We start from the raw sequence: 19,426 nt of genomic DNA on the forward strand, positions 1-19,426 counted from the left end.
TTAAGAAGAAGGGCTCATTATTTTGGTGCAAAACATGACGAGGACGATAGCAAGGAACATTTACCGCACCATTCCGTGCTCCCAGCCCTCACCACATACACAATGATGGGCTTGACGGCGCGCTGCGCCCAGCTAAGCTCATTTTCAAAAAGGGCTTCAGGAGCCGCATGAAACCGTCCAAAAAGCTGCATGCGCGCGACCAGGCCTGCTGTATACTACACAGTAAATCTGTAAGAAATCACAAAAAGTGCAAGCAAATGTGTGGCTTTACCATGTCAACATATCGTATCCAACTTTGTGTTTCATGAAAGATAATATGTAAACATGTGGACTGCACTTCTTAAACTGACTTTATCTTCTAGATCAGGTTTGACCAAATTCGGTCATTGAGATCCCCTAGCCAGCCTGTTTGAGATGTATCCCTACTGCAACACATCTGATTCAAATCATCAGGATCACTCTCAGGCTTTTGCAAACCTTCCTGATGAGCTGATCATTTGGCTTTAATAACTGCGTTGTCATCTCTGAACTTCTTCGCAACCGCTCCCATTGACCAGTCAATTGCAGCCTCGGCGAATACCGAATCACATTTGATCAAATTGCGATTATATTGCAAACGAAATTAATCATTTTGCCCTAGTTGGGACTATGACAGGAAAAGCTAGGGAGTTGGTTGATAAGTAGGAGAAAGGCATATATATACATGAGGGTGGAAGCTTTGGAGCAGGGTTCAATTTATTTTGTCATGGTATTCAACCTAATTTTCCTCTTAGCACTTTCCATATAGAGACTGTAGATAATTATCTGCTTTTGTGAAGTTGTGTGATGAGGTTGTAAGGTTGCAGACTTGTTTTTTGATTTTGCAATTTGGACCAGTGTGTGAATTGAAGAAGCTTTACGGTTTGTGCTTCTAAGCGTCTCTTTCCGCACGCTGGTTATTTACTGCCATGTCTGGCATCCTCTTACATGCAGTGCCAGTAAAAGTTAACAACGTGACCCTCTACCTGCACTTGCAGCAGCCTGCACTCACACAAGGCTGCTGCTAGTGATTTAGGCACCTGTTAAAAAAAAAAAAAACCTCACTTCAATGCCACGTCAATGCCCGAGTACACACACAACTACATGAAGTCACGAGTGCATGACAAGGGAACAAACTCTGCTCTTGTCATGGCGTTGGGCATCTCATCAGATGGAGCACCTCCATGTCTGACTTCTTTTTTTGTGTGTGTGTCACCAACACATGAAAAGCGCTGATGTCTGCTCACATGCGGGTGTGAGAGAGTTTGTGTTCCACAACCGGGCTTAAAAGTGATGGCGAGCACCCCAGTTAGAGAACAAGTGAGGAATTTACAGCTTGACTGGAGCTCAGGGTGGAGAAGGTGATTTAATGAGAAATTGTGTCTCTGACATTTCAAGGAGTCCATTGTCATGAGAAGAATGACTAGGCGGCCACCTTGTTCGTCTTAAATAAGACAACACGGTGATGGTTTGATGTAACAAACACAAAAAGGAGATTTTGAGCCAGGCCAACAAAAATAAATCCAAGCTAATTGGGCAGCAGGTTCATGTAATGTAAAGCAAATCACATTCCACGCGATAGTATTTCATCCATGTTTTCTTTTGCTTTCTTTTTGCCTCGAAAGTGAAATCAGCGAGTTTATCATCTGTCTTCCTTCCCTTTGTTCGCTGCTGTTTTTCTCCAGAGGAGACTCTGAAGCTGCACAATGGGCCGTCCAAGAACAGCTACATGGAGCAGAGTTTCCACGGCCTCAACCCAGTGCTCAACATCCCCGTCAGCCTAGGCTACGTGGAACAGGCCAAGATCAACGCCGCCCTGACCGGCCCAGAGCTGGAGCACTGGGTCGACAGCCTTGTGGGCGAGCTGTGGGAGGCAGCAGACATCTGCGCCGTGGGCCACACCGCCTGCCCCGTCATGCAGGCCTGCTCCAAAAACCCGTGGAGCTCCCTAAGCCCCGACCCCAAATCCCAAATGAGATCGCCGCATGCTGATGGGCGCATCAGGTAGCAGCGAGGCCTCCAGCTGGACAGGAGGCCGCAAGATTCACTGTTGATTTTTTTGTTAGTTTTTTTATTTATTTACGGGCTTGGTTGCAGTTGCTGGAGGGGGTAAATGTTCTTCTGTCTCGGGAGACGAAGTGAACATTGGAAGGTGATCAGTGTTAGCCACATCCACCCTGCTTTTATGGGACTATGCTGTCTTTGCAATTTCAGTTCCACAGTGTATTTATGTGTCTTCTCATGTGAGTTTTACTGTGATCAAATCTTGTAATTCCAAGCATTTATTTTGCTGCTCAATGAATTCTGAATTTAGATTTTCAAGTGTGGGGCACAGCGGCTGATGTGACATTGTACTCCACAAAAGGCCTTAGCTGCACGACTCGTGAGCAAGACGCCTGGTACCAGATTAGTTTATGTGCCTCCCAAAGTTTATGGTCAGCATAAACAGCAGCGTATCTGAGGTAGCGAAAGGTTTATTTTGATACGACTCCCAAGAAGAGCCAATATTCACTGCCTTTAACAGAGTTAGAAACACGCCATCTCTTGAAGAAGCCAATTACTGTAAAATGTAATCAGTAGATTAAATCCATCACACAACTTGTTTCAGTCGAGTGCCTGATCAGGGACTGTGGTGGCCGGCCAAGCCATCTGCTGCAGTCACAATTATGTAGAGAAATGCAAAGACAAAGGCGTTCTCAGCTCAACTAAACTGTGAGAACAAAAATTAAACTGAGATCATTTGAGGTTCAGCATTCATTAAATATGTGGTAGCATTTTAGGATTTTTCTTGATTAAACGGCAGATGTTTTCGGTAATAGGACAAATCATTTATGTCCAGCTCACTTTTCTTACCAGCCTGCCTCAAACTTGAAACACAATAATTCCAAGATGACCTTAAATGTTGTCATATTTTGTTGTTTTTTTTCGTCCAGATCATTTCAATGACACTTTATGTTGTACAGAATTTTACAAAAAAAAGTATCAAAATTGTGTGAATGAGGGTCTTTGAGTCGCTATTTATTTTATGTTTATATTAATACTGATATTTTTAGTCAATGACTAAATAATTGCAACGCTGCCTTGGCAGCATGATAAATAGTTTTGTTTTTCTTTTTTTTGGGGGGGGGTAGAAAAAACTGCCTTTATTTACAAAGGCCAACAACCCGAACGTATACTGTACCTTTTTATGGCTCACACTTTTGTGTCGGTAAGTGTTGTCGTGTCAGAATAGATCTTCTTGTCTTGGTTTGCCAAGAGAAAACAAATCTTAACCCGAGAGAGGTTAAAGGTCAGCCACCATGCGACCGCATCAAAACAGAGATGTTGACCTCAAACATTTGGACGATTCGTTGTGAGGAGAAGCTATTCAGTGTCCATTGCTTCCCGTGAGTTTCAGAATGCTCGTGCTGTGACAATTATGTACAGTTTCACGTTAATATTATACTATGTCCTCATTGCAAAAATACAAATTTAGATCTGAAGCTTTCAAACTGTATCTACATTAAAACTATTTTTAGCTGTCATCCAGACAATCGCTGATGAGTTCATCACTGAGGGAAGTTGCACCTCGAGTCACTGAGCTTCTGTTCTTGTTTTATTAACCTGGAGCCAATTAAATGTCAATGTCTGTCAACAATGTTTAGTTACAGGCAAGTGTGTGTTTTTTTTTTTCTTTTTCAAAGGTTAATTTAGTGATATTACTGTACATTAATGTCAAGTTCACCTAACCCTCACCATAAAGCACACATTCCTCCCTCCCACAGCAACACTGGAGGGGTTGATTTATCAAGGACAATTTGTTGCTCTGCATTGGTTGGCTCCTATTGCCACTGTTTAACTTAAGAGTACAACAGTGTTCACAACCATTAGTCAATGCATTGCATTGCCCACACTTATGTATGTAAATTTAGTGGCAGTTTTGGTGAAAGGAGAATTATTATAGGTGTAACTCACTGTAAGAGTCCTATTTTATAACACAAATGATCAACAATGAAGCAAATGTATATATGTATTTTGTACTGAACTATTGTGTGAAAGATGCTGTATGTGTAAATACATATGTGGTTAAATGACATTGATTGATCAAGAGTTTTTGACATGGTCAAGGAGAGTGATTTCTTGGTGTTTATTGATCAAAGTAAATAACCGTGTCCAATGTTGGGGCCTGTTTGCCTCTCAGAGAAGAATCTAATGCCGGATTGTTGTTTTTCTTGCTTGAATGTATTGTCGAGCAACTGTTGCACAAATTTCTCTGAACTCCCCCCATCATTTTGTGTCCTTTCTGTTGTTTTATTTTTCTGGGGAGGCTCTGTGTGCCTTAGCTGACTTTTAGAACCTTCTCCGCCCCATGAAAAAAAAACAAAAAAATGCAAACCCCTTTTTTTTTTCTTTTTTTTTTTAACCTGATGTGATGGTAAATATTTATTACCTGATGTGATGGTGAATATCAAGACTGGTACTGCAACACCCAAAAAAGATGTCTGCTGTTGTTGTATATATCATCAGGCCTTCTGTCCTTATCTGCTTTTGTTTGTCTTCCCTCCGGGAGAGTTGTTTTGATGACCGTGACTGGCTTGTCTTACTTCTCTTGACTGCTTTTTTTTTTTTTTTTTCTAAATAAAACTCAATATAGACAAACTGCTAACACTGTCTCTATGTGGTAAAGCACTGATGGAAGTAGAGGTGGGAAGTCACAAGCAAGTCTCAAGTCATAACCTTCTGGTGTCAAACAAGTTCTAAGTTACTGTGGACAAAAAAATAAATCAATCAAGAAAGTCGCCACCAAATTTCAAGAAACATGAATCAAGTCATTACTTGGTTCAAGCAAGTCGTAAGTTAAGTCATACAATCTTGCTCAGTCACAACAAATATGGGAGTGATCAAATTATTTTTTTTTTCACTTATCTTAACGCTACACAATCCATTTACACCTTAAAAATGTTAATAAACAACAAGTGATATTATAATTGAATTTATTGCATTGAAATGTTTTAGAATCACATTTCAAACTCAATTTCACTACAACTACAACGCACGTGAAAAATGTTGGTATCGCAGAAGAGAACAGTGGTCTTACTTTTCAAAAGAAGCCAACACAACACGTCAGCCGGTACTTAACCCCTTTAGGGCTGATTACACAAAATGGGCATCCGCCAGGTACGGACGGATGGACGGACCGTTCCATCCCTGGTACAGTATGCCCATCTCTACCGAAAACAATCAAAATAGAGAATCGTTTGGAACCGGAATCGGAACAAAAAAACTGAATCCTGGCCGGAAATCATTGAAATTCAAACGATGCCCAACCCTACTCTAAAGTATTGTTTTTCGTGAGCCATTTGTAACCCTGGCAGTGACTCCTACATTTCCAATAAATACTGTGCCGTAATGCAACAAAATGCATTGCGGGTGTGAATGTTTGTTTGTCTCTGTGTGCCCTGCAATGGGCTGGCAACCAATTTCGGGGTGTCCCCCGCCTACTGCCCAAAGACAGCTGGGATAGGTCCCGCGACCCTTGTGAAGATAAGCGGATTGGATAATGGATGGATGGATGGATGTTTAACATGCCCATTGGCAGACCGAATGGCTGAATTTCACACTACAGTCTAGAGTGCAACCAGTGCGAGAAACTAACTAACTAGTATGAGGGGGGTAGATAAAAACAACAGAGCTAAAGTTGAAACAAAAATTGCCTACTGGAAATTCTGATTGGCTGGTAACTTTAGAGAAACACCAGACACATTGACTGGTAACTCTCCAAAGTTCATTTAAAACCTTGATCATAAAAGCTCAGTTTTCACCAAAAGCACTACAGAATATCCATCCGTCCAATTTCTATCCTGCTTGTCCTCATTGGGTTTGCAGTTCAGCTGGAGTTCATCCAAATTGACACTGGGAGAGATGACACTTTCCTATGAAGGTCCGCTCTTGCTGATCAAAAGTAAAGACTGTCGGGATGTATTGATTTTATGTGTAATGAGGATAAATCTTTATACCAATTTAAATGTATTCATCAAACGCAGGTCTGTGTCAAAACAAATTTGTACAGGCATATTCTATCCATTCATCCGCTTTGTATTCTGTTTGTCCTCATGAAGGTTGGCAGGTAAGCAGGGGCCTATCCCATCTAAACACAGAGCGCATGTAAACATTCCATCACTGTGTATGATCTCGCGCTATTTATCTCGTCAATGCAGCTCTCCTGCCAGCGCAGTGTTGAAACACTGACAAATCTGGGGTTGACTATTCCATAGAAATGTACTACTTGACTAAAGTTTTTCCACAATTTTTTTTTCCCACCAAATCATCTCCCACAAATGTACCCCCCCGACTATGCCCCCCACCCCCCCGCGGCTCTTCTCACTACAACACCCACACTGTAACAGCACAGTAATAGGCCTACACAATTAACAGTTGGAAGAAAACCTCCAGCAAACAGAACAAGATGAAAAGTATCTCGCATTGTGGGATGCACTGAGAGTGACAACAAAACTGAGACCTGGATAAAGCAGCACACGTTTTACTCTTCACTGTGTATGAATGTGTGTTCCTCAGAGGGACCCTCACACCGGTGAGTGTTTGACGCATCTTGATCAAAGCACTGCGGTAAAGCAAAGCACCGGTACAGTGTCAACACATTTCATCGACTGTCCCAAAAGGCGGGCGGTAATTAGTCCTGTGGGCTGCATGCGTGTCTCCTGGGTAGGCGAGAAAGTGAGTCAAAACATCGCGTGCAAGTCGACATGCATGTGAGCCAGTAAAGGTTTTAAAGTGCTCGCTTCATGCCTCGCACCGCTCGATTCATTCAGCGTTTGTTTGCTCGACTGTGATGTGAGCCACTAAAAGCTGTCCTGCTGACGCCGGGAGCAAGTGACTCGGGTTGATGGCAATCAAACACACTGGTGATGATTTTCAGCACACGCGCACACACATACTGCTTGAAAATTAGAGCCCCTTGCATGGCCGTTTGCACAAAGACTGTACATATATCAACCTAATCTAATCAACCATTGTTTTTGTTTGGTCCAAAGGAAAAAATAAATAAATAAATGAACGTCTTTGGTTTAACACTCTGTGTAACTGAATGAGAATGTTTGGCAGGTATTTTTTGAACTGCTCCTCATGGTGAGAAAACTGCTCCAGCTATCTCAGGCTTGAAGTGTGCCATCCCCTGACTGCATGTTTCAGATCCTTCCACAGATGTTTAATCAGATTGAGATCAGGGCGCATTGAATGCCACTTCACAATTGTCTGTTAGTCATTGTTGGGTATTTTTAGCTGCATGTTCTAGGGCGGTTGTCTGCAAGCTGCGGCTCCAGAGCCGCATGTGGCGCCTTCATCCTTCTGCTGTGGCTCTCTCTGACTTTGGAAAATCAATCATGAGTATTTCATTTCAATTTGTTTGTTTGTTTTTCATATTTCATTCAAAATGAAAAAAGTTTATAGAGCTCCATTACAATATCATAATGACGATTATGTAAAATGTTTTGCTGTTTCTTTTGTCACTCAAAATATGCAACATAAGAGCTCATATGCATCATTTGGCACCAAGAGTTGATTATTTATTCAGGAATTCAATCCCAGTAGCCAAACCATAAATAAATCCAAGAAAAGGAACGTTTCAGAAGAAAACAATGTTTAATCTTCATGTCCCCATCCCTTATACGGCAGAATCCTTTTTATCGATTTCACATCTACTTTTAACACCTTGCAGGTTCACACTCTCTTGCAGAGACTCATTGATACAGGGGTAAATGCAGGTCTCATATATCTGGTCAGAAATGTCCTCTCTGACTGCCGTCAATAGGTTTTTGTCAATGATTTCCAGTCTGATATCACTGTGCTTAACACAGGTGCTCCACAAGGGACAATAATATCACCCTTGCTTTTCTCCTTATACACTAATGAATTAAAATTGGCCCAGGACAAGTATAGTCTGTTCCGGTATGCATGTGATAAGGCCTTGCTTGCCTTATTAAAAATGGGGGACTCAGTATAGGTGAAGAAGTAGAGCACATGTATCTTCTCTCCAAAACTGGTGTGATTTTAACTCCTTAGAGATTAATGTAACTAAAACTAAGGAGCTGGTTGTTTATGAAAAGAACACTGTGCACCCCCTATTAATTAGACAACACACTGCGGGGATAGTAAATAATTTCAAATATCTAAGCACTTACATAGACGGCAACCTTACCTTCAGTGATAACACTGACCACATTTTTAAATCTTGTAACCACCGCCTCCATCTACTTCAAAAGCTCAACTCCTTCAGAGTGAGCAAGCACATTATGGGAACAGTTTAGAAGAACCTCATAGAAGCTTTAACACGACAATGTGGTTTTGTATTCTTAACATTAAAGGAGGAAATAAGTTGCAAAGAATAGTGAACCTGGCCTCCAAAATCATTGTCAAGACACAAAAACGATTGAGCTGCATCTATAAGGAAGTGCTGAAGACAAAGCCTTTATAAAATAGCAAATGATTCCTCTCACCCACTTTGCATGGAATTCCAACTTCTCCCTTCTAGTAGACGTTATAAAGTACCAAAAGCAAATCGTAATATATTGAAAAATCCCTTTATTCCAAACGCCATCAGGGCCTTGAATAATAACACTGTATGTCTCGTTAGATCTGTCTGTTAATGTATATTCCGCTGTTGTGCTACATTTTGTCTTTAAGAGGTTTTGCGTGTAAATTTTTGTCTTGTTGTTGATCTGTTTTTATTTCTGTATTTGAGACAAGAGACACATTTCCATTTTGTGGACAATAAATGAAACTAACTGACTTAATGCTATGTGTTATATGAACTTTTTTTACTACATGCAGAAATTAAATTGGATGTTCTCTGTCACACTTATTGATTTAATAAATGCAATGCATTATAGTTTTTATACATAGAGGTTAAAAAAAAAGAAAGATATCCTAGATATAGATTAAAACTGCCAAGGTCTGGCCCGGGAGCCCCTATCCAGCCTGTTTTAGATGCCTCCTTTCTCCAACACACCTGATTCAAATCATCAGGATCGTTATCAGGCTTCTGCAGAGCTTGCTGATGAGCTGATCATTTGAACATGGTGCTTTGGAGGAGGAAGACATGTCAAACAGGCTGCATAGTGGCTCTCGAGGCCCGCATTGGGCACCCATACTGAGTGTTATCCTCACTTTAGAGTCAAAGAGTATTTGTAAAGACTCAGCCTTTGTTTTGTATTTTGTTTTTTTTATCTGTGGTAGATGGCACTTTGAGTCTTGCGTGACATTCCATATGTACACCTGGAGATGTGGCATTGTGTCTATTGAGGCTGGAAAACAGGACCGTTACTTGTCTATATAAATTGTGAGCCTTGATGTTGGAACAAGACTAAAGTTAAAAAATAAAGAAATAATTGCACAGCCCTATTTGCAATATCTCGATCTTGTCAAGGCTGCAGTGGCTACTGGATCGATTTGCAGGGTGGGAAAATGAACCAACAACATCGGTTGTAGCTCCAGGGGCACTTAGTTAAAAATAAAGCAAAATCTGTAAGGTTTACATAGCACGTATATCCAACCTGGAGGGGGTTGTTTGTTTTATGCTGCTTAGTTTTTGCATTTGACAGTGAATCCTGCAAAAAATTGATTTTCTGTCTAACAGGAGAAAAGTTTCACTTGGACTAATAAGACAACTTTGTTCTACTATAAGAAAATAGAGAGGGATGCTGTTACAACTTAAGGGACACAAGTGACTTTAGAAAAAAAATCAAGATAAGAACGTATGCAGGGGACTAAGCTTCTCTCCAGAATGCCTTCATGTATCTTGCCCCGGATGCAAAATAGCATCCTGTGGAAAAGAAACGTTCCTATGTTTCACTACAGACTTCTTATCTGTGTAGGCTTCATTTTTCTTCCACATGCAAAAGATTTTAGTTTACGCAGGATGGACACCCATGTTTGGTGATCATTCAAAGGATTCACCAAAGAATAAAAATAATTGGATTCCGCAGGGTCATGTTTTCATCAAACTTCATCATCATCATAATCTGAACCACATAGTTCCATCCATCCATTATCGATACCGCTTCTCCTCACAAGGGTCGCGGGGCATGCTGGAGCCTATCCCTGCTGTCTTCGGGCAGTAGGCGGGGTACACCCCGAATTGGTTGCCAGCCAATCGCAGGGCACACAGAGACAACCATCCGTACTCACAATCACACCTAGGGGCAATTTAGAGAGTTATCATGCATGTTTTTGGAATGTGGGAGGAAACCGGAGTACCCGGAGAAAACCCACGCAGGCACGGGCAGAACATGCAAACTCCACATTCATTTTTTCTACTGCTTGGTCCCCATGAGTCTCAATGCTGAGCTGGAGCTTATCCCAGCTGACTTTTTACTGTACTGGTTACCAGTCAATCACAGGTCACACAAAAATATCATTCACACTCACATAGAGTCTTCAAATGTACGCATGTTTTGGGAGTGTGAGGGGCACCCTAAACTCATGCGAACTCAACACACAGAAGTAGTAGCCAAGATTTGACCCTGAACTACAGAAGTGTGAGTTAGACGTGCTTACCATGACTCCACCATTCCGACGGCTCTTGTTATCCATCCATCCATTATCTGTACCGCTTCTCCTCACAAGGGTCGCGGGGCGTGCTGGAGCCTATCCCAGCTGTCTTTGGGCAGTAGGCGGGGGACACCCTGAACTGGTTGCCAGCCAATCGCAGGGCACACAGAGACAAACATCCGCACTCACAATCACACCTAGGGCCAATTTAGAGTATCCAATCAACTTACCATGCATGTTTTTGGAATGTGGGAGGAAACCGGAGTGCCCGGAGAAACTCCACACAGGGAGGCCGGAGCCGGGATCGAACCCGCGACCTCTGAACTGTGAGGCGGACGTGCTAACCAGTCGACCACCGTGCCGCCTCTCTTGTTATCCATCCATCAATTTTCTATACCGCTTATCCTGTTTGGAGTGGCAGAGAGCTGGGGCTAATCCTGGCTGACTTTGGATGAAAGGAGGACGACACCCTGGACTGGTTGCCAGTCAAAGGGCACACATAGAGACAGACAAAAATTCACTCTTATATTCACAACATCACTGAGTGGGAACTGAACCCACAGACAAAAATTCACTCTTATATTCACAACATCACTGATTGGGAACGGAACCCACGCTGACTAAACCGAAATCAGGTGAATCTACACCACCCACTGTGAGTGATTTTGTGCCTATCATATTGTAACCCTAATAAGTTGTTCTATCTTACCACGGCCGTGGTATGGCGGGCTACAATAAAAGATTGAGTTTGTGCACTTCTGGTGTCTTCCTTGCCAAAACAACCGACACGACAGGACAATGTTTCATTGTGTCTTTTCTTTATTTCAACAGCCTCACTCTAATACATACTCTTTCTCTTTTCTTCTTGTCGATCATCGTCAATCAGCCAAAATTGGGTGGCAGATGTAATTATTTGGGGGCGGGATCAGGTTCACACAGTGTCATTGTTGCGATTTATTTGTAAATATTTTTTTCATACTACAGTAATTGGGCATTGCTTTGCATCTTAATCTACATGTATTGTCTACTATCTTTTTTCATTTTAAGAGTTAATAGAAACTAATGTAATTATATTGAAGGTGATTGATTATAATTTCTGTGACTGGCTGTCAACCAGTTCATCGTCTACCCCGACTACTGCCCGAAGACAGCTGGGATAGTTAACATGTACGATGTACTGAGCAAAATGATATTTTGTGTGCGCGTGCGTGTGGGTGTGTGTGCGCGCATGTGTGTGTGTGTGTGTGCATGCATGTGCGAGGTGCTGTGAAAGAGACAGAGACAAGGAGACAGCTCCCAGCAGAAGTCCAACACAACAACACGTCTTGTTGACGGATGATACGCTGAGGCCGGCTGGTCAGCCATGCGAGCAGTCCATTCTATCCTGAACAACCCTGCTACCTAGGATACACATCAGCATCCTTTCATAAAAGGAAAGGAAAGGAAAGGAAAGGAAACACATTTTCTCAAACAACTTCAGTATTCAATTAAGCACAAACAAATGAAGCACTTTTGAATATGAGATTGTAACAACATCCTTCTATGTCTATTTCAGAGAAGTTTGTGTTGGGAAAGACTTCTTAAAGCGGAAGTCAACCCAAACATATTTTTTTCAAGAATATGTTCCCAGTAGGCCCACTAGTTGAAACACGGCATTCTGAATCATTTTGCGTTTGTGGAATATAAATTAAGCAGCAAAATGCACTTGTTTTTAGCCATCACCGGGGGCGGCCATTTTGTCTTCTGTCGACTGAAAATGACTTCACAACTGCTCACAACGACCAATCACGGCTCAGATTCAGAAAACAGGTCAGCCGTGATTGGTCGTCGTGAGCAGTTGTGATGTCATTTTCAGTCGACAGAAGACAAAATGGCCGCCCCCAGAGATGAAAAAATATGTTTGGGTCCGCTTTAATAAGATACAACTACTCTTTTAAGGAAACATGAGTAGGGTGGGGCATTGTTTGTATTTGGACGATTCTGGTTCCGATTCCACTTCTTAATCAAATCAGATTCTGAAAAAAAAAAAAAAAGTTTGCATGGTTTTATTGAGGGAGCTAACCATTTATTTTGGGGGGGATGAAATCATCTCAACTTCTCTGTTTTTTAATTTCATTAACTTTTTACTTTTCTGAAGTTTGCTACGCATTTCCCAAAGGCTATTTTAACCAGTATACTGCATTAAGATCAAACCTGTGAACTTGAAATTTTTTTTGAGAACTTCTAGATCATACAATAATGCAGCAGGTACTTAACGGATGCTACTGAGCAGCCATTTATGGGCTAACATAGTGTTGTTTTTCTATAGAAAGAAATAAAATATTTGAGGGTGACGCAAGAAAAATGTATCTAATATAAGCAGTATTTTTGTTTTCTGAGTTTGGTCGTGTAACATTCGCACGCTGAGGCATGATTGAGTCCTGAGTTAAAGAGTGACAATTTTGGGGGGCAATCCCGTGGGATGGTGAGTCAACGTTACGTTCAATCACGGGATTGGGACGGTACAGGATAAAAAGTTAATTAATTAAAATGGGAGCGGGATTATCCAGTAGGAAAAAAAAAAACGCGGGCAGACTGTAGCTGACCTCCAAAATGGGAGCGATACAGGAATGGGAATCATTCAGAATGGGAGCACTCAGAAGTGGGAGTCGTTTTCACCGAGAGCATGACGACACAGGATTTCTTTTTTTTTTTTTAATAACACAAACAATCGGAACGTTACACATGCCAACTTTGACTGCTTCTGTCTTGCCAAACATTATCATAAACTACAGTGGCCTCAAAGGAACAAAAAGCCTCCATCCTGGAATAATGGGCTTTGGAAGTGGTGACCTTTGGCAATGCACGCTAGGTGTGGGTTCTATGTAAATATAATATTTTTGCTTTGGTACTGTACATAGGGCAGTTACATTTTAAGTTTTAGGATATCCATCCATTATTAAAACCGCTTATCCTCACAAGGGTCACGGTGTGCTGGAGCCTATTCCAGCCGTCTTCAGGTTGTAGGCGAGGTACACCCTGAATTGGTGGCCAGCCAACCGCAGTAGGCTTAGGATATAATCAAGAAAAATTCAGATTTTTTTTTCCTACCAATAAAAGTCAAGCTAGCTCACAGGGCTGACGAGGAAGTGAAAGCTAAGTAAAGGAAAGGAAATAATAGAGAATGACAAGACAGGAGTTCATGAAAGAAGTGGCTGGGGAGATGTGTAAAGGGCAGTAAGTTAGACTTTGCCAATGATTCATCTAGAAATCAATTCACTGCCTATGCAGCAGAGAGAGATGTGAAAGAAATAAGGAGGAGGAGAATGTTGGAATTGAAGGGTCTTTAGGTTTTCATTTGTGATTTTAATTTTGAATCTCTCCTGTGCTTTGTCACCCTTTGCTTCATGAAATTGGAAAGAAAGAAAAAAAGATTGTGGAGGTCAGTGCTTCTGAGTGGTGGTAGACAAGGTGTAAAATTTCATTTACTTCTGAGGAAAACTCCTTACTATTGGTGGCGATTTTTTTTTTCATGAGCTGAAATGGCTGAAATCCCCTGAGTCAGTAGGTCTTGTGTGCCTCATCAGCTGCGTCCGGAGGGATGGAGCGATAGATGACATGAAAATTGATGGCGACTGTGTTTAAGTGCAGTGGCATTACAGCCTCAGTAATCCCTCTTTTTCAACTTCTTCTGCCTTTCTCACTGACATTTAGCCGTGTGTACGAGGCACTCACCAGTCAAAATGTCATTCCTAGATTTAGAGCCTTGAACACTGATTGGTGCAGTGAAGAAGGTGGCGCATACATCCAGGTTAGATAGGAGGAGAGCATGGGCAGTTCTCTATCTTTATGATGGCACTTTCCAATAAATACTTAAATTTAGCGCCTCTTATTTATATTCTTCTCATTGACTGTCTTGCATTTATTAAACGAATGAATAAATAATAATAACAAATCGGAATTACATTACAGTTTTCATATCTAATCATGGGTAATCAGAGGTATTAATTTCACAATATTTAGGCTTTGTTGACAGTTGTCAATTCCAGGGCCAGAAAGTAAAAAAAAAAAGTACCATAGTTTGGCTTTAGCCACAGGTGCTTTCATTCAATCAAGCACATTTACCTGCCAGTTCAGTAGAGGTACCTGTGACTGAAGCCAAGCTACGGCAAGGTTTTTCTACTTTCCGGACCTGGATTTGACACCTCTGTTTTTGTTGTTGTCGTTTTCAAAAAGAGGCAGGGATCACAGCATAACTAATGATACAGGTAAAATATTTGCTGAATATTTTGCTCTATTCAATATAAAACCAATTACAATAGACGTGGGTTGGTACCCAAAAGTGTGTCGCGGAGCAGTTTCGAGTAGGTCGCCAACAGGTGATGAAAAAATTACAGGCGGCCCTCGGTACTGACATACGACATTTTGAGGTTACTGACGGCCAAAGAATACGTCTTCACATGGTACAAGAATGCATGTTAACTTAGTGTAATATTTAAAGAGTATGTCAACCCAAACATATTTTTACATGAATATATTCTATGCAACCCACAAGTCGAAACATGGCATTCTGATTAATATTGCGTTTGTGGAATACGGGTTAAGCAGTAAAATCCACCCATCTCAGGAGGCGGCCATTTTGTCACTTGCTGTGAACTGAAAATGACATCGCATCAGAAAACAGGTGATTGGTCGTTACCTGAGCAACTGTGATGTCAATTCCACTTGACAGAAGAGACAAAATGGCCACACCCTGAGATGGCTAAAAATGGACAGATTTTGCTGCTTAACTCATATTTTACAAACACAATTGTAATCAGAATGCCATGTTTAGACTAGTGAAGGTGCATAGAACATATTTCAAATAATTTTGGGGGGTTGACTTCCACTTTGAATTAACCTGCTGCAGTGATTATTCTGTATAAAGAACAACTGTATGTAACAATAATCAATTTTTATCAAAGGCTTACATATTCTATTTCAAAAATATCATCTGGTCTACATGGTCTGGCAGCAAGACACCTCTCCGCACACTCTCAGCTCTCAATGGGCCTCATTTGGCCGACTAACTGGGCACCAATTTGTGCACGAAACACGTATACAATAGTAAGTCATTCTTTGAGCGCGAGGAGATTTATGATCGAGTTTTTGATTAAATACGACAGCAGCACCTATTGGTCTATTCTGTTCCACGGCCTTGCATGGAAGCCGCTACTGTTGATTCATTCAGGTTTGTTGCTGTTTGTGATGCCGCTGTTACGGTTCAACTCGCTTCCGGATTAACTGGCTCCCGATTCCAGCTGTGGCCGTTAGGGCAATAGCAGTCCAGTCATTTTGTGTTTCCTGTCTGCGGATTCGTCACAAGCTACATCGAAATTGTTCTACTGCTTACCTGTTCAGTGCTTCAATAAACCCGTGAAACAAAACGTCTCATTTACAATTCCCGTCCGGGTGCTAGAAATTGTAAACATAGTAAAAAACAAAAACATAAAGGTAGAGAGCGGTATTTGAACCCATGACCCGAAGGAGGAAAACAGCACCTTCGGAGAAGCGCTTCAGCCACTACGCCACGTTTTCACCGCCGCAGAGTTTGTACTTGAAGATCTAAAACATCAAAAGTTCACTGGCGAGGGCACAAGTGAATCTGGTGCTCAACGTATACGGCCATGTCAATTGTCTCCTGGGAAGCAATTGGACATGGTCGCGATCATGCTCTTTTCACCTTAACAAAAATCCATACCTGACACTCCCACAGACTAGTATGCGCCAAAACCAATGATGACAAGCAGGTGTGCGTAGATGTAAAAAGAAGTGATGGCAAAAATAAGCATTAACGTTTTTCATGAATAAGGACGGAGGGACGAGGACAGGAATGTAATCAGGTCGTGGACAGAGGACGGACCGGCAAAAAGGGTCAAATGCTCAGCTTTGGGTTCAACAATATCCTAGAGCTCTAAATCAGGTAGTTCACTATTGCCATGACAATAAAAGAGACACATTTCTTCTTGAAACAAGCACATTATTTTCATTACAACATGACATTATCAGTTGGCCCTTTCATGTTGATGAACAAAGTTCCTTGGTATTGGTCATTACCAGAGCTGGGCATTTTACTACAACTTGAGTGCCTCTTATTCATCATCCTTCTGCAGCATGGAGCTATTTTTATTTTTATTTTAAACAGGCTTCCTTCAGCGGTTGCGTCTGCAAACTTAAATAGCCAAAAACCAAAAGCTCTTGTCACTAAATATTTTCAGCTACAAATTACCCACGAGTGCTATGACTACTTCTGTACTTTCAGAGGATGTGCTTCTTCTTTGTCATCTTCAAAAGAAGAAGAAGACGAAGAAAAAGAAGCAATGGGAGTCATGGCAATTAACTTTTGGGTTGCACAACAACAACATGGATTTAAAAGGTGCATTAACCCACCAGGATTGTACATTTGGCTACAATGTGACGCAGGATTCTAGTTAAGGTAAGCCATTTTAAAGCAGCACTGGGCTGGAAATCGATCTTAATAAAAACATTTCACAACTCTTTTGATCAAATATTGACTTACGAGTAGTTGAATGGGACTTTTGTCATGCCCTGGGGGAGTCTGTATCGTTTTTTTAGTGGCACTAAGCAACTTTGAGGAGGATGGAAGCTACCCTGGCACACAAAAAAAAATACACATGTCCTGAATTGCTTTACGGCATATTCACTTCCTCCTACACGCTATAACTGGTGTCATGGCAGAACCCCAAAACAAACAAAAAAAACTAAATTATTGTTTAAAAAAAATGAGACTCATTATCTCATCGCTATTCATCTTTCATCAAATAGAAATGTAATTCAGTTCAGCTTGCAGGCCAGCGAGAGTTTCAGGATTTCACGACAGTACGCGCTGGCGTGCATGGGAAACAAAAGCTTTTGTCAAAACACTACCGTTTTCGTCCACATGACGCCGCCATAATCAACAAAAACTGACATATGACACAGTGCTGCATTAACATAAAAAGAAAAACGTTAACGTAGTTACCAGCCGACGTTTCGTTGTCCTCATCCTCTACCAGGGTGCAGCGTGCGCTCTGCTCACTCAAGCGTAACAAGTTTAGAAGGGTGGGAACCATTGCGTTGGAGGGGGGGTTGTTTTGGCTTAATAGAAATCCCCCCCCCTCTCCTCAAAAAGGTCAACCTCTACTTGAGGGGTTTCGCATATTGCGGCTAATTTTGGTAATGTTTTTCCTTATTGTTTTGTTTCGATTCGTGAGGTTGTAATGATTGCACACGGTCATTTCTTTTGATCCTCTTCCATTCACAAGCAACTACACAAATCATATGACAGAGGGTGAAAGAAATTCCTCTATGTGAAATGGTTCCCAAACATTCCTGTTTCGCTAAATGAGTTTTAAGGAGAAGTTCACCATCTCTGACAGGTTAATGTCAAGGGCCGTGTACCCCATAACTCTGTGTGGTGATTTCCTGTGAGACAAGACGTGATAACTCAAGGGAACACTTTTTCCTTTGCCGATGGATTGCATGAAGAATGTCCTTTCTCTTCCACCACGCCATGCTATACCCTTCCCGTGACCCGCATCAAACAGTCAAAAGGAACAACAGCTATGTGCTTACCGTTTGTACACTTATCGTATGTCACGTCGCGCTGAGTGTCATCATTGCATTGAGGCAACATCTACTTCCTCAGTCGGGGCAGCACTGCTGTTTAATGGCAGGGATGCGTCATTCTTCAGCCACTGCACCACCTTCCAACATGCACAATCTCTCAGAGTGAGGGAGCGAGCTGTCACACAGGCGAGGCGGCACCTTGAGCCGCACTAAACATGCACAGTAAATTGTTTTCTTTATGCAGTGAACTATATCTCACAGCCGCATTTATCACGCATCACTCTTAGCATATTTGGCTTTAAATGGGCCTCAGTAAAGTTTGGTAAAAGCAGAAACCTGAGCACAGCTGAATTGGGAGGAGGCAGTCATTTTTCATCATCGTCATCTTTAGGATGTATTTTCAACATATAGGAACCCTCATCTATCCCTGCAGCTGCATTCCTTCTGTGCATTCCTATATGAATGCATAAACTAATAGGGATGTAAAGATTCACTCAAGCCCCGATTCAATTCGATTTTCGATTTTCAATTCCCGAGTTTCGATTCGATTCAATTTTTTAAAAATTGCTACTGTGCTTGTCTCTGTGCACTAGTGTGGTTCTGCAGCCATCCACAAACGCAATATGCAATGATGTCTGGCGCAAAAGCATAATTTGATCTACACATTCAAAATGTGCTATGCATCTGGAATGAAAAAAGGTTTCAAGACATCTTTTTCTAGATTAATTTAATCAACTCGATTAATCGGTTAATCGATTAATCGGGGCGAACTGATTTTAAATTGATTTTCAATTAACCGTTACATCCCTATAAACTGAACATAATTCAGGAAGAGCGAGTCCCATCCATCCATTTTCTGTAGCGCTCACAGGTGAGCTGGAGCCTATCCCAGCTGACTTTGTGCAAGAATTGGAGCCCTCTAAACAGGTCGCCAGCCAATCTCAGGGCACATGCTGTATAAACGAACAATCATTCTTACTCATATTACCACCTACTATAAGAACAATTTATAGAGTCTTGTGAATGAGGCTAACGTGCATGTTTTTGCAAGGCCAGGATTCAGTCCACCAACCACAACTGTGAGGCATTCGTGCTAACCACTTGTACGTCATGCTGCCCAGGAAAAGCAACGGGCTATAACCAGAGCTGGGCATTTTACTACAAATTGAGCGCCCGTTATTCGTCATCTGTCAGCAGCGTGGGTACCCTTCCATCGTAAGTCATTCGCCTTTTTATTCCCGGGCGGAAAAAAATGGTAACAACTATAGGCCGGTAC

The 19,426-nt window shown here is 41.6% G+C and overlaps 1 protein-coding gene across 1 annotated transcript in view; it reads left to right on the forward strand.

Moving 5' to 3' along the window:
* The window catches only part of xylt1 (xylosyltransferase I), an 82,484-nt gene extending 77,828 nt beyond the window's left edge, over nucleotides 1–4,656 (forward strand). Inside the window, exon 11 of the mRNA XM_086034259.1 lies at nucleotides 1,704–4,656. Coding sequence (XP_085890385.1) covers nucleotides 1,704–2,026 — 323 coding nt within the window. The 3' untranslated portion in view covers nucleotides 2,027–4,656. The remainder of the gene's footprint in view (nucleotides 1–1,703) is intronic.
* The last annotated feature ends 14,770 nt before the right edge of the window (nucleotides 4,657–19,426 follow it).

The sequence above is a fragment of the Filicampus tigris genome, chromosome 6 (assembly GCF_054856515.1).
Source record: "Filicampus tigris isolate MCC_2025a chromosome 6, RoL_Ftig_1.0, whole genome shotgun sequence".
NCBI classification, from domain to species: Eukaryota; Metazoa; Chordata; class Actinopteri; order Syngnathiformes; family Syngnathidae; genus Filicampus; species Filicampus tigris.